At 55.3% G+C, this 22112-nt stretch overlaps 2 protein-coding genes across 3 annotated transcripts in view; one reads left to right on the forward strand and one right to left on the reverse strand.

The window, feature by feature from the left end:
• Positions 1–5101: 5101 nt before the first annotated feature.
• On the reverse strand, positions 5102–8634 carry CIMAP1C (ciliary microtubule associated protein 1C). Its single transcript, XM_024557139.4, has 5 exons — positions 8471–8634; positions 8237–8385; positions 7162–7272; positions 6152–6265; positions 5102–5612 (listed from the first exon to the last, which is right to left on the reverse strand). The coding sequence occupies exons 1-5, from the start codon at positions 8632–8634 to the stop codon at positions 5131–5133; spliced, it is 1020 nt and encodes a 339-aa protein (XP_024412907.2). The 3' UTR covers positions 5102–5130.
• Positions 8635–15974: 7340 nt separating this feature from the next.
• CSPG4 (chondroitin sulfate proteoglycan 4) overlaps positions 15975–22112 on the forward strand; it is a 49225-nt gene continuing 43087 nt past the window's right edge. The window contains exons 1-2 of one of the 2 annotated variants that reach the window (XM_045192824.3): positions 15975–16147; positions 17617–17754. In XM_045192824.3, coding sequence (XP_045048759.2) covers positions 17667–17754 — 88 coding nt within the window. In that variant the 5' untranslated portion in view covers positions 15975–16147; positions 17617–17666. Of the gene's footprint in view, positions 16148–17512; positions 17755–22112 lie in introns of those variants that run through there. The other variant, XM_071221919.1, reaches the window with a different exon arrangement.

A 22112-nucleotide genomic window follows, 5' to 3' on the forward strand; every position in this document is an offset into this window, starting at 1 on the left:
CCCAGTTTGCTTGTGGGTAGTGGAGGAAGTCACTGAAAGTCAGCAGAAAGCTGAACAAGCGACATTGTTCCCTCTCAGACTCCTCCCCCACATACAGCATCACAACACAGTGACCTGGGTTGTCCTGCCCTGGTGAATACCTAAGGCTCCACCCCTTACTATATAACAAGTGCACTAACACACACACACACACACAAAGGCCCAAATGAAAGAATGGATTTAAAGCTCCAGAAAAAATAGAACTAAGCAACGAAGAGATAGCCAACCTCCCAGACGCACAATTCAAAACACCGGTAATCAGGATGCTCACTGAAATGGTTGAGTATGGTTGCAAAATAGAGGAAAAAGGCTATAAAAAGTGAAATAAAGAAAAATGTACAGGGAACCAACAGTGACACTAAGGAAACTGGGACTCAAATCAACAATTTGGACCAGAAGGAAGAAATAAACATTCAACCAGAACAGAATGAAGAAACAAGAATTCAAAAAAATGAGGAGAGGCTTAGGATCCTCCAAGACACCTTTAAATGTTCCACCATCTGAATCATAGGGGTGCCAGAAGGCGAAGAGGAAGAACAAGAAATTGAAAACTTATTTGAAAATGTAATGAAGGAGAACTTCCTCAATCTGGCAAAGGAAATAAACTTCCAAGAAGTCCAGGAAGCTCAGGGAATCCCAAAGAAGTTGGGCCCAAGGAAGCACACACCAAGGCACATCATAATTACATTACCCAAGATTAAAGATAAGGAGAGAATCTTAAAAGCAGCAAGAGAAAATGAGACAGTTACCTACAAAGGAGTTCCCATAAGACTGTCAGCTGATTTCTCAAAAGAGACCTTACAGGCAAGAAGGGACAGGCAAGAAGTGTTCCAAGTCATGAAAGGCAAGGACCTATATCCAAGATGACTCTGTCCAGCAAAGCTTTCATTTAGAATGGAAGGGCAGATAAAGTGCTTCCCAGATAAGGTCAAGTTAAAGGAGTTCATCATCACCAAGCTCTTATTATATGAAATGTTAAAGGGATTTATCTAAGAAAAAGAAGATCAAACATACGAACAGTAAAATAACAAACTTGCAGCTATTAACAACTGAACCTAAAATTTTTTTAAAAAAAACAAAAAAACTAAGCAAACAATTAGAACAGGAACAGAATCCCAGAAATGGAGATCACATGGAGGGTTATCAGTGGAAGAATGGGATGAGGTGGGGAAGGAAAGGTACAGAGAATAAGAAGCATAAATGGTAGGTACAAAATAGACAGAGGGAGATTAAGAACAATATGGGAAATGGAGAAGCCAAGGAAGTTATATGTATGACCCATGGACATGAACTAAGGGGTGGGCAGGGGATGTTGGTCAGAGGGGCATACAGGGCAGAAGGGAATAAAAGGGAGAAAATAATGGGACAACTGTAATAGCATAGTCAATAATATATATATATATATATAATTGACTAAATACATTTATTTATTTATTTATTTATTTATTTATTTATTTTAAATCCCAGAGCTAGAATGGATCTCTGAGGTAATCCAGAATATAGACAGATATTCCACAGATGAGGAACCAGAAGTCAGAGAGAGGCTTTGCCCGAAGTCACACAACAGCACAGTGGTGTGGCTGAGACGTGAACCCCAAACCATCAGGACCAGTCACTTCAGTGTCTGGTCATAGCCAATTGTCGTGTGGCCATGGGAATAATTTTCATGTCCAAGTGCAGGCCCCTCTCCAGAGAACAGATGAACCTGGGCTTGAAATCCCTGCTCCACCACTGTGTGTCTAAAAGTTACAACCTCTCTGCCTATTTCCTCACCCAAAAATTGGGGCTCAGAAATTACCCTAACATCCTGTGGTCATCATGAGGCTCACATGATACACTGCAGGTAAAGTCTCAGGGCGGAGTTGGGCCCCTGGCAGGTGCTCCCTGCATAACGAAGATGGTCCTTCATCATCATCCTTAGGTCTCAAGGGGCCCCACTGCCCGATTTGCTTAGGGGTGGGGGACCAGCAGGAGGAACAAGGAGAGATGTGTGTAGGGCTTTGGGGCAAGAGTAAGGCCACTTCCTGCTGGAGGAAACACTGGAAGACTCGCTGGAGAAGGTGGCTTCAAGCGGAGGATTCAAAGCTCCATCTCTCTTGTCCTGAGGCCCCTTAGGGGCTTCCTGAAGACGGCAGGGCTCATAGGAGGCACCCTGCCCTGAAAGCCAATCCAAATCCAAGCTTCTAGCCTGGGTGTCTTGGCGGTAGGTCCCTCACCTCTCTGGGCATCTGCAAAACAGGGCCAGAGAGGACCAGACCACCCTCCCTTAGAGACGTCTTCCAGCCCTGACCTTTTGCAATTCCATCCATACCCATTCCCTGCAGTATCCAAATCTTGCCACTGGGAGGCAGCAGGGAACTGAGCTGGAGTCCCCCTCCTCCCAGCTGCTGAGGCTGGGGCTACTGCTGGACAGTCCCTCCCCCAGCACCCCCACATGCTCCGTTGGCTGTCCAAGGAACCAGAACTGGGTGAACACACGCATCCAGACATTCTATCCTTCCCACAGCCCTGCAGAGCAGCCACTTTTCAGATGGGGAAACTGAGGCCCAGAGAAGGAAGGACTTGTTCAAGGTCACACATCAGACAAGGCAGAGCCAAGTCCCAGCCGTCTTTCCCAGCCCCAGCCCCGGAGCCGAGGCCACATTGAAGGGAGGGTTAGAGTCAGATCAACTTGGGCTGGGACCCTGGCGCCCCACCCCTGGCTGTGAGCTCTGAGCAGGTCACCCACCCTTCTCTCTGATGTCAGCTTATGGAAGTGCCTGGCACATGAAGCCACCACTTCCCCCAGCAGATTTTACCGTCCACGAGAACAGACACTTGTCTATCTTACTCACGCCGGCCTCCCTAGAGCCTGGAGGCCCTCTCCCTCCAGGGCCCTGCCTGGGACTCCATGTAAGGGTCGCCCTCCTCGAACCTGTTCCACCACCCCAGATCAACTCTTTCATTTGCTTCCTCCCCCTGGCAGCCCTGCCTGGTGCCCACACCCACCCAGGCCCTGAGGCAGGGCTCCTGCTCACCCAGCCCCCCTTGCTCCCATCTTGCAGCTGCCTTGTCTCTGCCCCTGCCACTTTCTCAGACCCTCTCTCCTTCTGGGCCCCCACTCTACACAACATGCTGTGTTCACAACAACGGCAGTTTTTTATTTCTCTTTTGTCTCCCTTCCTCCCCCAAAGCAAAACATGCTTCCACACTCCTAGGAGAAAATGAAGCTCCGGAAGAGCAGAGCAAGCAAAGGACAGTGAGCATGTGGGGCCCAGCCACACCGCCCACAGTCCCCCTCTTGTCAGGGCCTCCAAGAAGGGCTCTGGTTTTTGCAGAGTAATTAAATGTTGATCTTTATTCTAGAGGGTAAATAGGGCAGAGGGACACAAGAGCAAGAGGGAGAATGAAGGAAAGGAGAAAAGTAAGCCAGAGGTAAGCAGAGAGACTTGGAAGGAGAGGAGCCAGAGGGGAGAGTGTAGACAGCGAGAGAGGAAAGAGGAGAAGCCGGAACAAGGCTCTCTGCCTGCAGGGAGCTCGGGGATGCAGCTGCCTACTCCGACCACAAGCCCTCCAACCAGCTCCCCTGACCCCGACCCCACCAAGGATGGGGACCTGGAGGGCCGGGGGGCAGGAGCTCCTACTCTAGTCAACTCGTCCTTGGGCAGCTCCTCAGGTGGGCGTCTCTGAGTGCTGGGTCTGGCTTGTCTGGGTGGGCACCCCATCGAGAGGTAGGACCCCAGTGTGGAGGGCTGGGAGCCAGCCAGCAGCAAATCTAACCCCAGGGCTGGGAATCACGCCCCAGCTCCTTCCTGAGCATGGAAATGCTCCTGGTGGGGGGAGCGTAGGGGCCATTCTCTCATCTGTCTACATCATTCCCCAGGGCGCTGGGCAGTGTGAGTGGGCGTGGGCGGACAGGGGCATCTGGGGGGAAAGGGCAGGCATTGTGTCAGTGACAGGTGTGTGTAGTGTATGTGTGGCGTCTAAGGCTGTGTTGTGTGTGTCTCTCCCTGTGAGTGTAGTATAAGGCCAGTGTTTGGGTGTGACTGGTATTGCAGGGGGGTTCTCTGCCCGTGAATGTGCGCACACACACAAGTGAGTGTGTGCAGTACGGGATGCAAGTCTTGTCTCTGTGTACACGGGTAAGGGATGTGAGTTTGTGCACAACCCCTACCCATGTGCTGTCTGTGGTGCATTCATGTTTCCCTCAAAGCAGGTCTCCAGCTTTGCTCCTGGCCGAGGGCCGCCAACCCCCCGGCTCCTGTGAGCCAGAGTGACAACCGGCCCTCAGTGTCTCTCCAGCAACAATAAAGTGACAGAGACCAGCCCCTGAGCCAGTGGCAAGGAGGGTTACGTGACTATAGTTCTACCACCCAGCTATGGCAGGGGCGACCCACGGAGTGAATCCCCTGGAAAGAAAGGAGCAAGCTCTTGTGGGCACCCTGCCGTACCTTGAGACTCATCCACTGAGCCCTGACCTGGCTCGCATCCTGAATGAGGACCTTTATTTAGAGACAGGCATTAATGTCTCATGTGGCCAAAGTTATTTTCCTAGCTCTGCACCTCAGTTTCCTCGTTTTCCCACTGGCAGTCCTTTGGAGGGGTGAGCATTACATCGATGGTGGTGCCCTGTAGCTCCTCTGACCCAGCGACGCGGAAGAGCCTCAGCTGCTGCCACCAGCCAGCCCCCACTCCTACCCAACACTTTCAGACCAAGCATCACTAATTTCTGCAGCCTTCATAATAAATGGCATTGTCAGCACAATGACATCTTCCTCATCTGCTGTGAGGCAGATGAGTCCCTAAGCTTGCTCACTCACTCCCTCTCACGCATGCCCAGCCCAGTCTCGTTAAACTGTGCGGACAGGCACCGTAGCCCAGACACGGGCTCCCGCCACGCTTCCCAGTCTCCCCGCCCCTCATCCATGGCAGGGCCCAAAGGAAGCAGTCATGAACATTTGCAAAGGCATAAATCAATAAAAATATTTAATACTTTCTCTGTGCTAATGCAGCAGGCACCAGCTCTGCTACTCGAGACCACAGTCAGTGGATCGATGTGGTGTAGAAAATATCATCTGTGGGGAGGACTGGGTGAGTGCAGCTGGAGGGGACTCAGTCGTGAATGTCGATGACCAGCGGGCACAGGTGGGGTGAGTGTTTGACACCCATGGTGAAAGCAGGTGGGCAGGGCTTGTGGGCTGTGACCTGCTGGACATCGTGGGAACCTGGGCCAGGCTGAGGTGTGTGGTCCGTCGGGTAGGCAAAGCGCCTGGCCATGCTGTAGATGGGGCTGCGGTTCTGGTAGACAGACGGCTCGGGTCGGCTGTGCATGGCTGGCCCGGGACCTCCTGCCACATCCTTCTGGTAGAACCAGTTCTGGTCTGTGGAGGCCAAGCTGTAGCAAGGAGCAGCTCGGCTGACGGGGTTGCTGGGCCCCAGCAAGCGCGGCAGATGGTAGCTGTTGGGGGCCGGATTGGGGTCCATCACTCTGTATGGGCACCGGTAGCTGAACGTGTACTGCGGCGCCCTGCGTTCCCCAGGAGGGTGGGTCTCCTCCAAGTGGTAGTGGCAGGAGGCTGGGGTGGAGCTCAGGCCTGAAAGTGGGTGAAGGCGGGGAGCTGAGGCCTTGATCAACCTGACGTGACTTCACTAGAACCTCCTTAGCTTTGGGCAGGGACGCAACCAAGTCTGCAGAGGGCTATGGGCAGCGGAGGGACTTGGGCCATCCTGACATCAGAACGTGACACTGTTGTTATAATACGAAAACCACAAGCGTCAGCAGAACATCACCCTTGGGCTATCAGCATTCCGACATCATCCCCGCGACAATACCCTAAAACCACCACCACAGCCCACCAGCTCACTGCTACGGCAATCGTGCTGCCCCAAATGAGCCCCCTTTCTATCATCACGATCGCCCTGTGACATGGGTGCATGATGTTGGCTTCAAGATATTAAGTGCTATGACGCAGACATGGTGGCATCGGCATCTTGATGTGACATTGCAGGGAGATGCCAGCATCCACAGACACACCTAGAGAGGGAAGTCATGGCCCCTTGTCCCTGCTCAGGTCCTAGGGGTACAGACCGCCCTCCTTCCACCTCCCGAGCCCCGTCCCCTCCACCGTCTTACACAGGTTAGAGATGCGTTCTTCCACGGGTGCCTGAAGGCAGCTGGACATTCCAAACCGAGTTATTTTAGGATCCAAGAAGTAACAAGGCCCGGGGCTGCATGTGTCTGTGATCCCTGCAGGGCAGCCAAGGAGCTCAGTCAGCCTCAGAGGCTGCCCCAGAGTGGGCCTGGACTGTGCCCAGGAGAGAACCTCCTCCCGGAGAGACCCTCCTCCCCGAGAGAAGAGCTAAGGGTTCCCTTTCGATCACTCGGGGTCTTTGGTGTTTTGGGAACTTAGGTTTCCCCATCTGTAACATGGGGCTTTCAGCATGCTCAGGGGCTTGCTCAGAAGGACAGACGAGATAGCAGACACACAGTAGCTTGGCTCGCAGGCCAGGGGTCGGCCCAGGGGCCGTAATAGGGCACAGTGGCTATTGCTAGGGTTGGAAAGGGTCCCAGCCTCAGCCAGGGGTTCCCCTGCTGAGGTGGGATGTCACCCCAAGGAGGGGCCTAGAAGCCCCCCCGATCTCAGGCCCCACATACATACCCCTGCCCAGCCTCCCCTTCCGCTGGCCTTGGCCAGCAGCCTCAGCTCTTCTGTGGCTCTCTGCTCCCACCCTTCCAGGGGGTTCTAATCCTCCCCACACTCTCTCCCCACTCCCCAGCTATTCCTACTCAGCTGCTGTGGCCAGTGAACCCACAGTAGCCAGAACTGAAGGGCCCCAGCCAGCAACCAGACAGGAGATCCCGATCTGCCAGCTGGACAACAACAGCATCCTTTCAAGCCCCCTCAGGCAGCTGAGTTGGGAGACACCTACACAGTCGCCTCTGTGGTGGGGCGGCCCAATGGGCATCTCTGCTGACTTCCTTCTGGACCCAGCAGATCACCTTGTTGTCCAGCTCAGGGCCGGCCTGGGTTCCCAGGGCCCTGCAGCTCCAGATAAGGGTCCCCTTCCTCTCCCTGCCACCTCTGAACTTACAACAATAATAACCCTCTACCCAAGGGGGCACCGGGCATGGGGGGCACTCACGCTTCTCCGAGTGCCGCGTGTGCAGACTGTAGGCGGGTTCCCGGAACATGGAGCTGTCGTGGCCCAGGTGGCCCGTGCAGGATGGCCGCAGGTACTTGGCAGGCCCCGGACCTGCGAGGACAGACCAGCAGATCAGAGGCAGGAAGCCCCCATACAGTGCCACATGTGGGTCTTTGCTCCCTCGTTGCCCCAACCCCACCATCAAGCTGCTCCCCTGAGTGACAGGCAGTGCTCCCAGACAAAACATAGTTTCTCTTGGGCAGGCAACGAATAATAAGAAAGGAAGTAGTTACAATTAGCTGAGAACTTATTCTGGGCCAAGTACTACACTAAGCATTTATATGGATTATTTCAGTTAAGCCTCCCAACAACTCTGTAAGATCGAGATGACCATTTTTCCCATTTTACACATGAGAAAACTGAGGCCTAGAAATGTCCATCTGCCCAAAGTCACACTGGTATGTGAACATTCTCAACCAGCCAATAGAGCCCCAACATTTATTCACATACTAAACCACCTTCCACATAGAGCGATAATCAGTCATTAACAATGTAGTAAAAATTAGTATTTTTTTTAGGTTTTATTTATTTGTTTTTAGTGGAAAAGGGAAGGAGAAATAGGGAGAGAAACAGCGGGGCCAAAGAGAAACATTGATCGGTTGCCTCCCATGTGCCCTGATTGAACAGACACCTTCTTGTTCTGCAGGACGACACCCAGCCAACTGAGCCCTGCCCGTCTGAGCTAAAAATTAGTATCGCTGCTTTCATTTGAGAGTAAGAGTCCAGGGAAGTGAGGAAAGCTAGAGCTGGGCTGAAGGCGCCAGTGAATCCCCAGCCTTTTTCCAAAGCTGTGTTCACTTCACGCCTCCTGCTGCCCTTCTTTCCTACCCACCTACCCCCCAAAATTCCCAGCTGCTAATCGCTGCTGGCAAGGCTCAGCTTGGAGGCACAGATCGTCTGTGGGCTTCAAGGAGAGATTGTAGGAGGCAGGGCTAGAGGGCTGGAACACCTTCAGCAGTGCTGAAGAGAGAGGAAGCGGCCCAGGCTCAGTCAGGGCAGAGGGGTCCGCTCTCACCTTTGATCATGCTCACAGGGGGCTGCTTTGCCTCCTGCCATGAAGGCACCGGCGCCTTCTTCTCTGGGTGCTTCCCACTGAGCACAGAGCTCTTGGACCCCTTGGGCAGTTTCATGGCCAGGGCCAAGGAAGGGGCAATAGCAGCTCCTCTAAGCAGCAGACAAGGAACCGGGCTTGTGTGGGTCCTGTCCCAGGTGCCCCTGCCTAAGCCCCTGTGTCCACAGTCTCCCCCACTTCAGAGGTGGCTTGGGGACTGAGAAGGAAGACAGTACTCCAGCCTGCGCAGCTGAGACCGTCTGGGGTGCAGCTGCCACAGGGCCCAGCAGGCAGGAGCTGGAGATGACATCACTGCAGAACTTAGACTGTGAAGCCCAGTGTTTATGTCGGTCCGTTGCCATGGCGCCGGAGCTGTGGTGTAGGGATTCCATGCTGGCAGCTCAGTTATGGAAGCCTGAGAACTTGGCCCCACTGCCCCTTACCCCCACCCTGGCTACATAGCCTAAAGGGTCCCCAGGACCCTGAGTCACTGAAGGGAGAGGGAGAGGTGGAGCGACAGGGCCAGCTCTTTACTCCTAGTAGGTACCCTAAGACTGGGGAAAGGCATAGAAAGAATGGGTCAGTCGTGAGTCAAATGTTCCTGCAGCCCGCACAGCCCCCTAGGGTGACCCTTTACCCCCTACCCCTCCCACCTATCTCCCCAGTTTCCCACCTGTGACCTCCCTTGCACCAAAGTCTGTTTTTCCTTGGGAAAGGATCAAGCCAATTATTTCACACTAAGGTGTAACTGTCTGATAGCTTCCTAGACTCCAATCCCAAGGCCAGTGTCTGTGGAAACCCATGTCCAGCTCAGGGAATACTTGCCTGCTGCTGGTATTTCAGGCAGAACATGAGAAACAGATAAAGGAAGATGCAGGGGTGGTGCCGAGGCCTTAAGAAACCACTTCCTGTGCCTGCGGTCAGGAGCCACCTAGGGTGGTAGGGTGCGAGAGGAAATGCTGAGTGGTAGGGAAGACTCCCAGTGGCCGTGTGGTTCATGTGTGAGCCCCAGGGCCGAACAAATGCTGGAGACTTCTTCATCCCTAAAAGCCCAAGGGTTTGGGGGGGCCGGGGGCCTGCTGGCACCCACCAGTTCATAGCTCAGATGGGATTTGATGGAAGCCAGAGGGAAGGGTTTCCCTCTTGGGAATAGATGAGAGCTGGCTATAGAGAAGGTGTCTGTAACAGCCCCAGCACATAGATAAGAAACTGAGGCCCGGAAAAGAGAAGGACTTGCTCCAAGTCTCCCCTCACATCGGTAGCAGAGGCAGAACCAGGATGAAACCCCATGTATCTCTGGATCTTCGCCTCTCACCGAATGGAAACCAAAATATGCTGTGCACCATTCCCCCCGGCAGGCACAGTAAGGAGCAGACCAGCCCTGCAAGCTCCGAACAGCGTGTAGGGGTCCACCCCAACAGCAGCAGACCTGCCCATGCCCCTCACATCACCCACAGAGGAGCCGAGCCTCTGATTTCTGGAGAGGCAACGCCTGGCAAGGTGGGGACTGGCCCGGCTTCCACTGGCCTGGGGCCACAGGCAGTGCCGCCTCCACACCCCCATCCTCGTCAGATTTTCCTGGAGGAAGCTGTGGGCCCGCCGAGCCAGAGCCCTGATGGTCCCCTCATGCCAACGAGGGCCGGATGTGGGGCTGGGACTTCCACCATCTTGGTCTGGGATTCCCACCCCGGGAGCCTTCCTGACTCTTCCCTCCTCCTGCACCCCTCCTGTCTGTCCCCCGCATGCACACTCCTCTCAGAAAACCCGAGCCACTCTACACCCCTGCTTCTGCTCCAAATGCTCCCCGCCCTCCAGCATTCACAGACACCTAGCTCACCCAGAAGACAGCCATCCGTCCTTTCCAAAGCTTCCGTCTGTCCCCCATTGCCCTGTCCCTCCGAGTCCAAGGTAGAGAGGGCCCTTGTCTCCTCGGGGCCCACCCGGCACTGACTCCTCCCTGTCAAAAGCACCGCTCCTCCAAGGGTTCCGGCATCCAGAGTGCCCCTCCTCACCTCCTCACAGCTGCCCTCTGTCCTGGCTCAGACGCCTGGTGGCCCTGGCTCATGGTCTTCTCCCCCACCTCCCCAATTCCTGCCGTTAACCTTGTGGCTTAGGTCTCCCCGGGAACCTCCACCAATCCTTTGGCCTCCCAGCTGCCAGACCTCCTCATCTCCAAACACCTCCTCTCCCCTCCCGCTCAGCCACCCTCCCCCAGCACATCCTGGCCTTCTCCCCGCCTCCACGGCACTAACCATCTGCCTCCCTTGGGAGCACCAGCCCACAACTCCACCTCGCTCACACTAGTACCTGCTACCACAGAGACCCTGTCCCTGACCCTGCACTTTCTCCCCATCCTTCAGTTCCCTCCTTGCCAACTTTTTTCCTGATGAGTCACCAGGACTGCCTTGTCCACCTGCCCAAGGAAGCTAAAAGCTCATGGCCTCTAAACCCTGGACTTGCCTTAGAGCCACTCAACTGCCCATGTCCACTCAGGTGGCCTCCCTCTCCAGAGGTCATTTCAAGCACGGCTCATTCCCCTGTTCATGCCTGGCCCCCCCCCTCCAGCCCCTGCTCCCCCCCTCAGCTGAGAAGAGAGAGGCCCCTCCCTGCCACACCACCAGTGCCACTGGCTTCCACTGTCACCTGCTTCCACTTCCCGCTGGGGCTGGGAAGGACCCCCCACCCCACTAAGGCTCCGCCCATCTCCTCTGCCTCCTCAAGAACATTTTGCTCTCTGCAGTCCCTTTCTTTGCTTTCACCCCTCATCTGGCCCCCTCACTAGCTCACTCTATACACCCTACGTTCTTCCATCTATCACAGACCAACTCCCTGGCCCCACACACCTCTTCGTCATAGCCTGGGTCCCTCTCCTCCAGTCCACAGGCAAACTTCCCCAAAGTAGCATTTTCCTGTTGTTGCTCTCGCCTCCCTTCCACACTTCACCCGTGCCCAGCTAGCCTCTCAGCAGCCCAGAACCAAACTGACTGGCCTCCCTCCTCCCTGCAGTACCTCCTCCTAGTTCCAAGATGTTCTGGTCTTCCTCCCATGTCCCCACTGCGCCTGCACAAGCTTTCTTCCTGGCTCCTCTTCCTCAACCTGACCTTTCAGTGTTGGCACATGCTTATTACTTGCAAAGGGAAAAACAGCAGCTTTACCGGGAGAACCCTGACAGGCACCACCTCCACCAAGTGAGCTACGTTAACACCACCCGCCATGGGGCAGAGAGGTGCTGTGCGCCTCCAGAGAGGGTGCGCTGAGAAGGCCACAGCATCGCCTCTGGGCTGTTCCCACCAAAGACGCCCAATCTGAATCCAGTTATGAAGAAGCCAGATAAACTCAAATCAAGATTCACTTTACAAAATAACATTCCCATGGGGTGGGGAGCAACCGGGGCGGGGGATTGAGCAAAATGAAAAAGGGAAAGAACTCCTGGGCAGCAGTGTGGGGATTGCCAGGGGGAGGGGTGGGGCCAGGGGGAGGAGGGTACCGGGGGATAAATGGTGATGGAAGAGACCTGACTTGGGGCGGTAAACACACCACACAGTGCACAGATGACGGGTGGTGGAGTCGTGCACCTGAAACCTGTACCGTTTAGTTAACCAGTGTCTCCCCGATGAGTTCAACAACAAGGAAAAAATATACAAACAGAAAAAAATAACACCTGTGAAAGGTCATGGAAGACAAACACGGAAGCACTTGTCCAGATTAACAGTAACCCCAGAGACAGGCCAGCTAAATGCCACACAGGAGCCAGAACTTTCCTTCGCTGCCGAGGATGCTATTGGGGAAATCAGCAGGGCTGGGGAAAAGCCTGTGGCTAGCTCAGAGTATTGTACCAGTGTCAACTTCCTGATTTTAATCACTGCGCTCTGATTATGAAAAAGAAGGTCCTTTGTTCTTAGAAAACACACCCTCAAATATCTAAGGAGAAAGGAACATTACGTCTGCAACTTACTCTCAAATAGTTCAGGAAAACACGTGTATGCGCAGAGAAAAGAATTTAAACTGTGGTGCAATATTAACATTTGGGAAATCTAGGGGAAGAACATGTGAGAAATATTTATAGTGGTCGCGCTAGTTTTCTGTAAGTTTGAAATTATGTCCAAGAAAGTTAAGAGAAAAAAATGTTGATGCGCCCCAGTCTGGGCCTTCCTCTCATCCACCGCCCTCCTTTCGACTGGGTAGTCTCTTCCTCTCTTGTTGCTTCCGTCTCATCATCTGCACCCTAATAATTCCTGGATATATGCCTCTGACCAACACCTTTTCAGGAGTTTTAGACCCACATATCTGACAGCCCGCACAGTGCCGCCTGGGTGTCTCACAAACACCCCAAAATCAACATGCCCAAAGCTTTTGCCATGAGATGCCCCTGAGCCCGTGTATCTCAATGAATGACGTCGCCATCCATCCATGTGCACAGGCTATGTCCTAGGCATCTCACTGTCCCTAATCACTAACAATCATCCACCAATCACTAAGTGACATTGGGGAGCCTGGGAGCTCCCAAAGGCAGAGTTTCTGTCATTTGCTCTTGTGTCCCTGACCCCCAGCGTAAGGTAAGTGCTTGAGAAATATTGTTGAATGAATGAATGAGCAGATCCATTGCTTGATCAGGAAACATCACTCCTCCTCAAGGGAGCGGAGTCTTACTTTCTGAGTCCCAGACGCACTTTAGTTCTGGCTCACGGGACTGCCAGTTACAGCTGGGCAGGTATTAGTTGTCTAGTGCTGCGTGACAAACTGTCCTCAAAACCCCAGCCCTGTCTGTGGGTCAGGGGTTCAGGAGTGGCTTAGCTGGATGGTTCTGGCTCCAGGTCTCTCGAAAGTGGCAGTCAAGACGTCACAGGTAGGGGCTGCAACCGTCTGAAAGCTTGGGTCTGGCAGATCCATTTTCAAGACGGCACTGCCATGAATGTGGACTTGGGGCTGCCCGTTGGTGAGAGAACTCGGTCCTGTCTCCATGGGTCCTCCACAGGCTGCTTAACTGTCCTCGAGTCACCGTGCCTGGCTTCCCCTGCAGCACTCAGTCAGAAGACAGCGAGGCAGAAGCTTCCATGTCTTTTATGATCTCCCCTTGGAAGTCACAGTCCATCATTTCTGCAATGTCCTATTGACCGTGCAGGTCAGCCCTATTCAATGTGGAAGGCGGCTATGCAAGGGCACTCGTGCCAGAAGGTGAGGGCCATCTTGGAGGCTGGCTACTGCAGGGTTTTACTGCACACGCACACCTAGCCACCAGGGCAGAAATCCAAGCCCTGTGTTCTTGTGTAGAGCGGCATACCCACCACTCCCCACCCAGGCTGAGCACGGCCCTGCCCGCTGGTTCCAGCTGGCTCTTGGTTGTCAGTCTTGCCTCTCCTTAAAGGGACTCACAGCAGTCATGCAGACAGCAGGACCCTGGTATTAACACTTCCCATCAACATAACCACCAGGCACTGCCCTTCACAGCTTATGAAGCCCCAGCACCTCCGTTGGAGGACATCATCCAAACACCATGGTGGTTCTACAATTTACAGGTGAGGGGAATGGTGCAGAGAGGTGCAGTGACTCACCAGAGGCCACACAGAAAGGCTTGGCAGAACCAGACTTCTGGCTTCTAACCCTACATTCTTTCCACTGCCGTGCCCTGCCACCAGCTCAGACTCACGTCCCCCGACACCCACTGAAGCCTCATTCACAATCCCGAGCAGGAATTTCTCATCCACATGGGAAGACCTCCCCAGTCCTGGACTCTGAGCCAGGATATGCATGGATTTCCCATTCAAACGGGGACTGACCATCCCCGTCCCGGAGGCTCTCTCTGCAGGAAGCCGGATGTCTGCTGGTAGCGCACGGCAGGGGTTAACAACATGAACCAATATTTAGAAATAGTGCAACCCCAGGGGAAGTCAGCTGCGGCCAGCTGGTCATAGCCACTGTAGCCGCGGCCTTTGTGGACGTGGTGTGGAGGAGGAGTGTCTGCTCCTGGGAACAGAGGCGCTGAGAGGCTCCTCCCACCCCCAGTCTGGCCCCCCAGTAGGGCTTAGGCATGGCTCAGACCCTGTGCCTGGCCAAGGCACAGTCCCGCCACTGGCCTTCAGTCCACAGCCAGCTCCCGAGGGCAGCGAACAAAATTTTTCAGCTCCTAAATTTTGTAATTGTTGGGAGTAGCTGCCACACCCCTTCTGTGCCTGGCCCCTGCACTTGGAGTAGCTCCATCAACACCTTCAGCCTACAGCTGGAGCAAGACCACTCCTAGCAGAGGCCCCTGTCAGAGGCCCAGGCCCGGGGCCCACGCTGTGGAGCTCCTGCCCATGAGACTCCAGGGCCACAGAATCAGGGCCGGAAGCCTGTGTCCCCTTGCATTGTAGTGGCCTGAGTTCTGTGTCTGTGGCTCAAGTACCATCCCATCTAGGGCACAAGCACCCGCCCTTTACCAGCAAACGCTTTGGCTACAGGATCCTTGGGTGGGGCCCAGGCGGTCAGGGTGCAAAACATAGAGGCATTGAGAGTGCCAGGCCCTGGCCAAGGCTACTGCCAGAGCGGGCACTCTCCGTCCCAAAGCATCGAGGGTAAGCGTGACCAGGAGGCCCTGGTCAGCTCTACTCAGGGCCAGAGCTTCAGGGTCTTGGGGGGCACGCTAAAGAGGCTGGGGAGGGAGCAACTGAGGAGCAGGCAGCAGGCACTGCCCAGTCCAACAACTTGCTCTGACACAGTGGGAGGTGGTCAGGGACCAGTTCAGAAGCCACACAGGGTCCCAACTTTCCGCCAGTCTGCCTGGCATCACGGCTCTCAGCACCGCTCTGGGGTGTAAACGCTGGACTGCAGGCTGAGCCGAGGCCAGGCCTGTGTGTGCCAGAGCCCCAGCAACACTCCTCCTCTACAGCCTCAGTCTTCTCATCCGTGGAAAGGGAACACTGTCTCCAGACATACCACCTCCCAGGGTTGTCAGAAGACCAGGAGAAGTTTTGAAAACTGGGAGGCCCAGCAGAGAAGCTGAGTTTCCGTTATTTTTCTGGGCCTGTTTCTCTCCCTAGCGAGCAGCAAGGTAGGTGGGGCTTTGAGCTAACACTGACTCCATTCTGAACTGCAGCTGGAGGCTCCACAGTGGACTGCTGGAGGTAAATCTGTGTGCGTAGCGATCGGGCAGAAGGCAGAAGATGGAGAGGGGGAAGAACGGCAAGATGGGGTGCGTGGAAGACTCCACCCAAGTTTTTGATTCATAAATAAGCAAAGGCCTTCTCCAATCTTCTTTTTTCATTCCTAAAATTAAAGCTCTATTCCTCCAAACACAATCTTCCCAGCAATCCCCACCCCCATGCCCCAGGCCCACACTTGGCCAGTAATTAACCCCTAACAAGCACCAGGTGCCTTACTGACTTGGGGAGACAGAAAAAAAAAGGGACAAGTTGTGGGATCAATGGTTTTATTGCCACTGAGACCAGCTGAGCACAGCCCTGCCCCAGGCCTTTTTTAGGGTGAACAAGATGGGACTTGTTAGATTTGCCAAAATTCCCACAGAACAGCAGCAACTGGCTTCCTAGTCAGCCCCAGAGTGCACTTATTGAGCGCCTACTAGAGGCAGCTGCCTCTGAAGGGGGAAGTTCAGCCTTCAAAGGGTTTTCCTTTAAGGGAGGTAAAGAGTGTAAAACCATGTGTGAACCGGAAGCACAACAGAAAAGGAGAAACAGGGAGGAGCATTTGCTGAGCTCTTGCTTTGCTTTACCCCGGGCCCTGGGCTAGGCCTTCGAGGTACATTAAAGCATTTAACCCTCACAAATCCGATTTTAGAAGTAAAGAAGCCAAGCCACAGATAGGTAAAGCCACTCGATCAAGTTTGGACAGCCAAGTCTTTAGCTGGACACCATGGAATTAAGAATCCTCCCTGCCTTGTAGGTGAGTGTAGACATCTCTCTTTACAGACTGGGGAACTGAGGCCCTCCCTGCATGGCAGAGAAGGTCAAGGTGGACAGCTGGAATTTGAAATCAGGGCTGGGTTCGAGACCAGTGCTCACAACCACCTCCCAGACCTGGGCCGCCACGCTGTGCCATGGTGGGCGGGGTGCTGGGCTGGGGGTCAAAGGCCTGGCTCCAGCTCTTAGCAGCTGTGGATACTTACTCAAGTCCCGTAAGTTCTCTAAGCCTCGGTTTCTTCATCTGAAAATGGGGCTCAATTTTGTTGTAAACTGAAAAGCTTGTAAGCATCGTGGGGATGTGACTGGTCAAGGGGAGATGTTTGGGAGACTGTACTAAGTGGGAGGGAGTTGAGGGTGGGCCGAATCAGGCAGGTGTGACAGAGAGATTGTGATGGAAGAAGGGAGAGCACTCCAGGGGTGCTCTGCCCCCCATTTGCTGGACATAAAAACTGAGGCCTGGCAATGCTGATGCTGGGGCCGGCAGGAAGCAGGCAGAGCCTCTAGGCCCTTGAAGCTCTGCAATAATATGGCATTTTCTCCTCCTATTTGGGACAAGGATGATGTTGTTGCCTGGGAAGGAGCCAAGAGGAGCAGGGCCCCAGCCTGAAGCTGTTAGGTAGGAGCTAAATCCAGGGCCAGATTTCCAGGAGGCAGCCCCAGAAATTTGAAACATCAGATTCAGGAGCCAGGACGCCTGCAGTCCTGGTACCAAATGGCCAGGGGCCTCATCTCCACCTGGGGGCCTTGGAAGGAACTTCCAGCTCTGAGCCGGTTTCCTACTCCATGAAATGGGGGAAGGGTTGTTCTACCCACCTTGCAGAGCTATTTTGAGGCAAATGATACCATGGAATTGAGAACCCTTCCTGCCTTGTGGGTGAGTGTAGAACATCTCCTTTAGGGACTGGGGAACTGAGGCCCTCCCTGTATGGCAGAGAAGGTCAAGGTTGCAACACCAATGAGCACAGAGCCAGTGAGAAACCTCAGGCTGGTGCCTCTCTGCACAAATGGGGTCCGAGGAAACCTCAGAGACAAAGAGGACCCACAGCAGTCTGCGGGGTGGGGTCCTTTCTCCTAGGCCTGGTGTGATTGCCCTGCCACCACCACCAACCCTTGCAAGAGCAAAAGAAGAGAGAAGCGCATGGGCTGGCCCAGCCCACGTGGGTCTGGAGTCCTCTGGGACTCCGGTCCAAGGCTTCAGAGTGGAGCCTGGGTCTGACTGAGCTGTAAGGATGCCCTGGCCCCTGCGTGGGGAAGAGCAACCCAGCACGGGCCCTTTAAGAAGGTTGGGGAGGGGGGCAGGCGGGGAGACCCGGCCTGGTGAAACCGGAGCGCTGGTCTGGTCTGTCCGCTGCCTGCTCCGCCCCCCAGAGTTAAGTAGGCGGCAGGCACCGGGAGCCCAGCCCACACCAGAAGAGCCTCGCTCTCTCAACTGGAGACTTTGTTGCCCAGGTTCTGGATCCTGCTGGGCTCCTCTCAAATCCTGCCACCAGCCTGCTGCGATGCACCCAGGCCCTCGGCTCGCAACTCTAGCCCCTGCCCTGGCCCTGGCTTTGACCTTGGCTATGTTGGCAGAACCAGCATCTGCAGGTAAGTGAGGGGCCTGAGACATCGACCCAGAATGGCAGGAGCTGTGGCGGGTTCCTTAAAGAAAAGGGGCAAGAGGGCCCAGAAGTGGCCCCCAGACCATGAGGCAGGGAGACTGCACTCCTGCTACTCCAGGCTGGGGTCTCTGGGAGTTCCAGCAGCCATAGATGCCCTCCGTCTCAGGGCTGCATGGGCTCTGGTTTCCTGAGCTTGGCCCCAGAGTGGGGTTGCCTAGGGCAGAGCTCTGTCCAGGACAGTTCTCCACACCTAGAGGAGCCACCTCAATGCCACCTGGGCTCCCTGAGCCCAGCAGGCTTTCCGTGACCATGTGGTGTCTGAAGGACACCCAGTGAGAAGTACCCCAGCTGCAGCCACCCGGGCCAGGAATGGGGAGTCCTGCAAAGTGAGAAATGAGGAGAGAGCCACCCTGCCCCACCCTATGCTAGGGGTTGGGGGCACAGGCACCTCAGCCTCCACCTCCTTCAGCTGCCTCCCAGCTCTGCTCCTGCCCCTCCTACTCCTACTCCACTTGTAACCAGGTGAATTTTCTGTCTGGCTTCTTCATCACCACCTTCCTCCTGCCCTGCTCTTCCTCTTTCTGTCTGTCTCTCTCCTCTCTCCTCACTGAGAAGACCTGGTGGGTGACAGGCAGGACCACCCACTCTCCGGCTGCCTAGATGCAAGGATGGTGCCTCTCCATATCCTACGCTCCAGCAGGGGCTCGTCCCCCAGACAGCCCTGGGCAACTTCCCTGTCCCAGGCACTGGTGGCTGACCCCAGCAGAGACCTGATAATAGTTTGCCTTTTGAAGGGTGCTAGGGTATGTGTCCTCTCAGTCACAGTGCCAGAAATCCCACCATTGCGTATTCTCCCTTTAGCTAAGGCATAGTCTAGTTATTCCATAAGAACCATGGCCTCGTGAATGAATTAGTGCTTCAGCCTACAGATTTCGGGACCGTTCCCAAGGGCAGCTTTGAGCAGAGGAAGGGTTGAGTCTCCCTTCCAGGAGCCCAGGACATGAGAAGGGAAATGAGTCAGGGGAAGACCCCCCACACATAGGGTGAGTCAGAGCTGGGTCCCCAGGCTTTCTGCCACCATTCCCAGGGATCCCATCCTCCAAGACCTCAGCGCCTGGGTGATGGGCTGGGCCTTTAAAGAGGTGGAAAAGGGGCAACGGAGGTGACTGGGGAGGTCTTCTCATGTAGTTCCCCAGCCTCCAGCCAAGGGAAAGGCTCCAGTACCACCACTTCCTTGGGCTTCAACTGAAAGCCCCTCTCAGAATATCCTCAGCGTTGACATCGTGAAGGCACCATGCTGGGCAACGAGGAGTACACAGAATGCGCAGGCTGAACTTGGGTTCATTCAGGAGGCAGAACAGCAAATTAAAACTCAAACAGCAATTCCTATCATTTCCTTCAAGATCCAGAAAACAGAGTACGGAAAAGAGAAATGCAGAAGCACGCTGAGGCGAGACAGAGGGTGACCCGTGGGCTAAGACTGGGAGGGTGTGAAGGAGTCGGCACTCCAGGAAGGGTCTCAGGGAGCAGAGGCCCTGAGCGTGAGCACAGAGATGCTGAGCCAAAGGCCTGGCTGCGAGGCTCATTTTGAGCACAAGCCAGGAAAAGCAGTTGCACTTGGCACAGAACCCTTAAATGGCAAAATGCAGCCCACTGCCCGTGGCCTCGTGAGGAGCCACCAGAGGTTTGAGGGAGGAGAGCCGCATGTGGTAGTGGGGCTTTATAATGTTGAACCAGCTCCTGCCTTTAGTTAGGAAGGACTTGAGAATGGATAGGGGGTGGGTGAGCTGGTATCCCCTCCCCCTCCCAGGCAGAGCGGCCACTCCAAAAACCCATCTCTGTCACCATGCCTGTCCTTGCTCCCTGTCCTGGTCTCTGCAATAGGGGAAGCCCCTGCCTGAGGAGGGTGTCCCTCCCACCACCCATGGACACCCCTGGCCCCAAAGGCCCTCCAGATTGACACATAGTAGGCATTCAGGTCTCATGAGCCCTGAGAGTCGAGCACCCTTGGAACCTTCCAATTGTACAGACGTGGACACGGAGGCCCCAGGTAGGAAGCAAAGTGCTGTGAGTCCCACACAGGAGCCCAGCTGCTGGGGAAGAGCTCCCAGTCCTGCTTTGAGGGAGTTCCTGCCTTGTGTGGGGGCTAGGCTTGGGCCACTCTGAGTAGGGGTGACAAGTACGGCATGCAGCCCCTTCAGAGCACTGTGGGAGGCCCTCAGTAGAGTGACAAGTATTGGGGAGACTGGGTTTGAGCTGATGTGGAGAGGCAAATCCGGAGGTCAGAGTAAGCACAGGGCATGCAGGGCCAGTGGCTTGGCATAGGTGCCTTTGACAGGTAGAAGGTGAGGGGCTAAAGAGGTGCCTGGAAGGGAGGATTCCTGTGTAACCTGGGCGGGGGGGACTCTGAACTAACGGGGGCGTCTGAGAGAACATGGGGGGATCAGGTGCAAGGAACTGAACCAGGGCAGACTCTGAGGGTGGTCTGGGGCGGGGGCGGGGGGGGGGGACCAATGATGTTGGAGACAGCCTCTGAGCCACACGCACGCTGCCCTGAGCCTCTGGGGCAGGGCAGGGGCCGGGGCCCTTGGCCCAGGCCACCGAGACTCTGGAAAAGCTGTTCCAGAACCAAGTATAACTGAACCCCCAATGTTTGCCTGCCGACCTGGGCGGGACAACAAGGGCCTTTCAGCACAGCCACCTAGGGGGCCCAGAGGGGCCAGGCCAGGTGGTCCAGGCCACTGGCCATGGCTAGCAGGGAGTGGGTTGTGTGGGGCGTTCTCAGAGGAAGTATATAGGCTTCGTCCGGGAACTGGGCGTGCTGCCCAGGAGGGGGCCTGCAGGGGAGGGCCAGTGGGAAATAACCCTGACTGACGTGCACACTCGGGGACGCACACAGATGGCGGTGCACACGCGAACACAGAGAGCCTAGTGCACAGCCAACCTCACTCACAGACCGGGTGGTGGCTGCTGCCTCCTACCTGGGTGCTGCCTGGGTGAAGCAGGTGAGGTCAAGATGGGGGGACGGGTGTGATGTTGAGACGTGGCTCCTCTTTGGTGCCCGGAGTAAATGAACAATAGGGCCTTTGGGTCCAGAACTTCAGCCCACTCCCTCCGTGGTCCTCTGCTCCTTCGATTCCTGGCCCCGCCCAGCTCCCCTTTGCCTCCAGCCCCAGCATCTGTCCAGTTCTATAGAGCCAGAGTTCTAGAGTTAGGGTTCCCCCTCCAGGGGCAGGCGCGGGCTGTATTTCAGAAGTACTGCATTGCCAATGTTAATGCGTGCGTAGGAGTCATTTTTGAACAAGCTGAATTGGTATGAACAATTTTGTACTTGGATGTTCTCTGGGGCAGGGGGTCCTAGTTCTTCCTGCTTCTCAGGAGAGTCCAACTGCAATCCAGGGGGAGGAGGCAGCTGTGTTATAATAGCAGGCCCTACCTGCAGAGACAGCCCAGGGGAGCGCCCACCACACTGCTGCAGCCTCACAGTCCTGCGCGCCAAGGAAACCCTGTTTCACAGTTGAGGAAATGAGGCTCGAGGCCCAGGCGGGGTTGGCATCAGGTCACTGAGCACACAGCTCCCACAAGGGCTGGCCCTCCAAGTCACAGCCCGGTGGACAGCCACCCACCAGGAGGCTCAGGACCCCAAGCAGGGGAGAGAGATCTCTCCAAGGCCCCTAGATCTCTGTTCCCATCTCCCTGGTCCCCTTCCACACCCCCTCACCTCTCCAAATTTTCTCTGCTTTCTGAAAGAATAGGTAAATACTCTTCAAGAAAGCCCACTCCTCCTCCAACAGCTGAAATGGCAGAGGAAGCCACATTTGTCTCAGATGCAGCGTAGTGGCTCTGGGGATGCCACAGCAAGGTGACCTGGTGGCGTATTTTAGACAGGACCTATCCTGTGGACCATGTCTTCCACCCACTCCGCTCCTGCCCAAGCCCTGCCAGCTCCCAGCCTGTGAAGGAGCTGGCTCTGCCGGGCCTCCCACCACTGCTCACGCTAAACTGTCTCAGTGTGTGTCTCTCCCATGGCTTAACTGTCGTGGTGGGTCAGCAGGACCCCCTCCCCTCCCAGACCTTACTGCAGAGACTCCCCACCCCAGGCCTGCGCCCACGTTCCCAGGGAAACCAGGGCCCAGAGAGGGGCAACTGCTCTCTCAGAGTCACAAGAAAGTCCTTAGCAGAGTAGGGGTTGGGCCTCTCTGCTCTTTGTCCTCGTACCCTGGTTTGGGTGTGGCCACAGGGCCAGCAGCTGCCCAAGGACAGACAATGCCTTTCTCAGGGGTCTCCACTCTCTCGCTGCACACCCGGGACTGGGCCCACAAGGGGCGTAGAGATCACTGAGCC

This window comes from Desmodus rotundus, chromosome 7, assembly GCF_022682495.2.
Source record: "Desmodus rotundus isolate HL8 chromosome 7, HLdesRot8A.1, whole genome shotgun sequence".
NCBI classification, from domain to species: domain Eukaryota; kingdom Metazoa; phylum Chordata; class Mammalia; order Chiroptera; family Phyllostomidae; genus Desmodus; species Desmodus rotundus.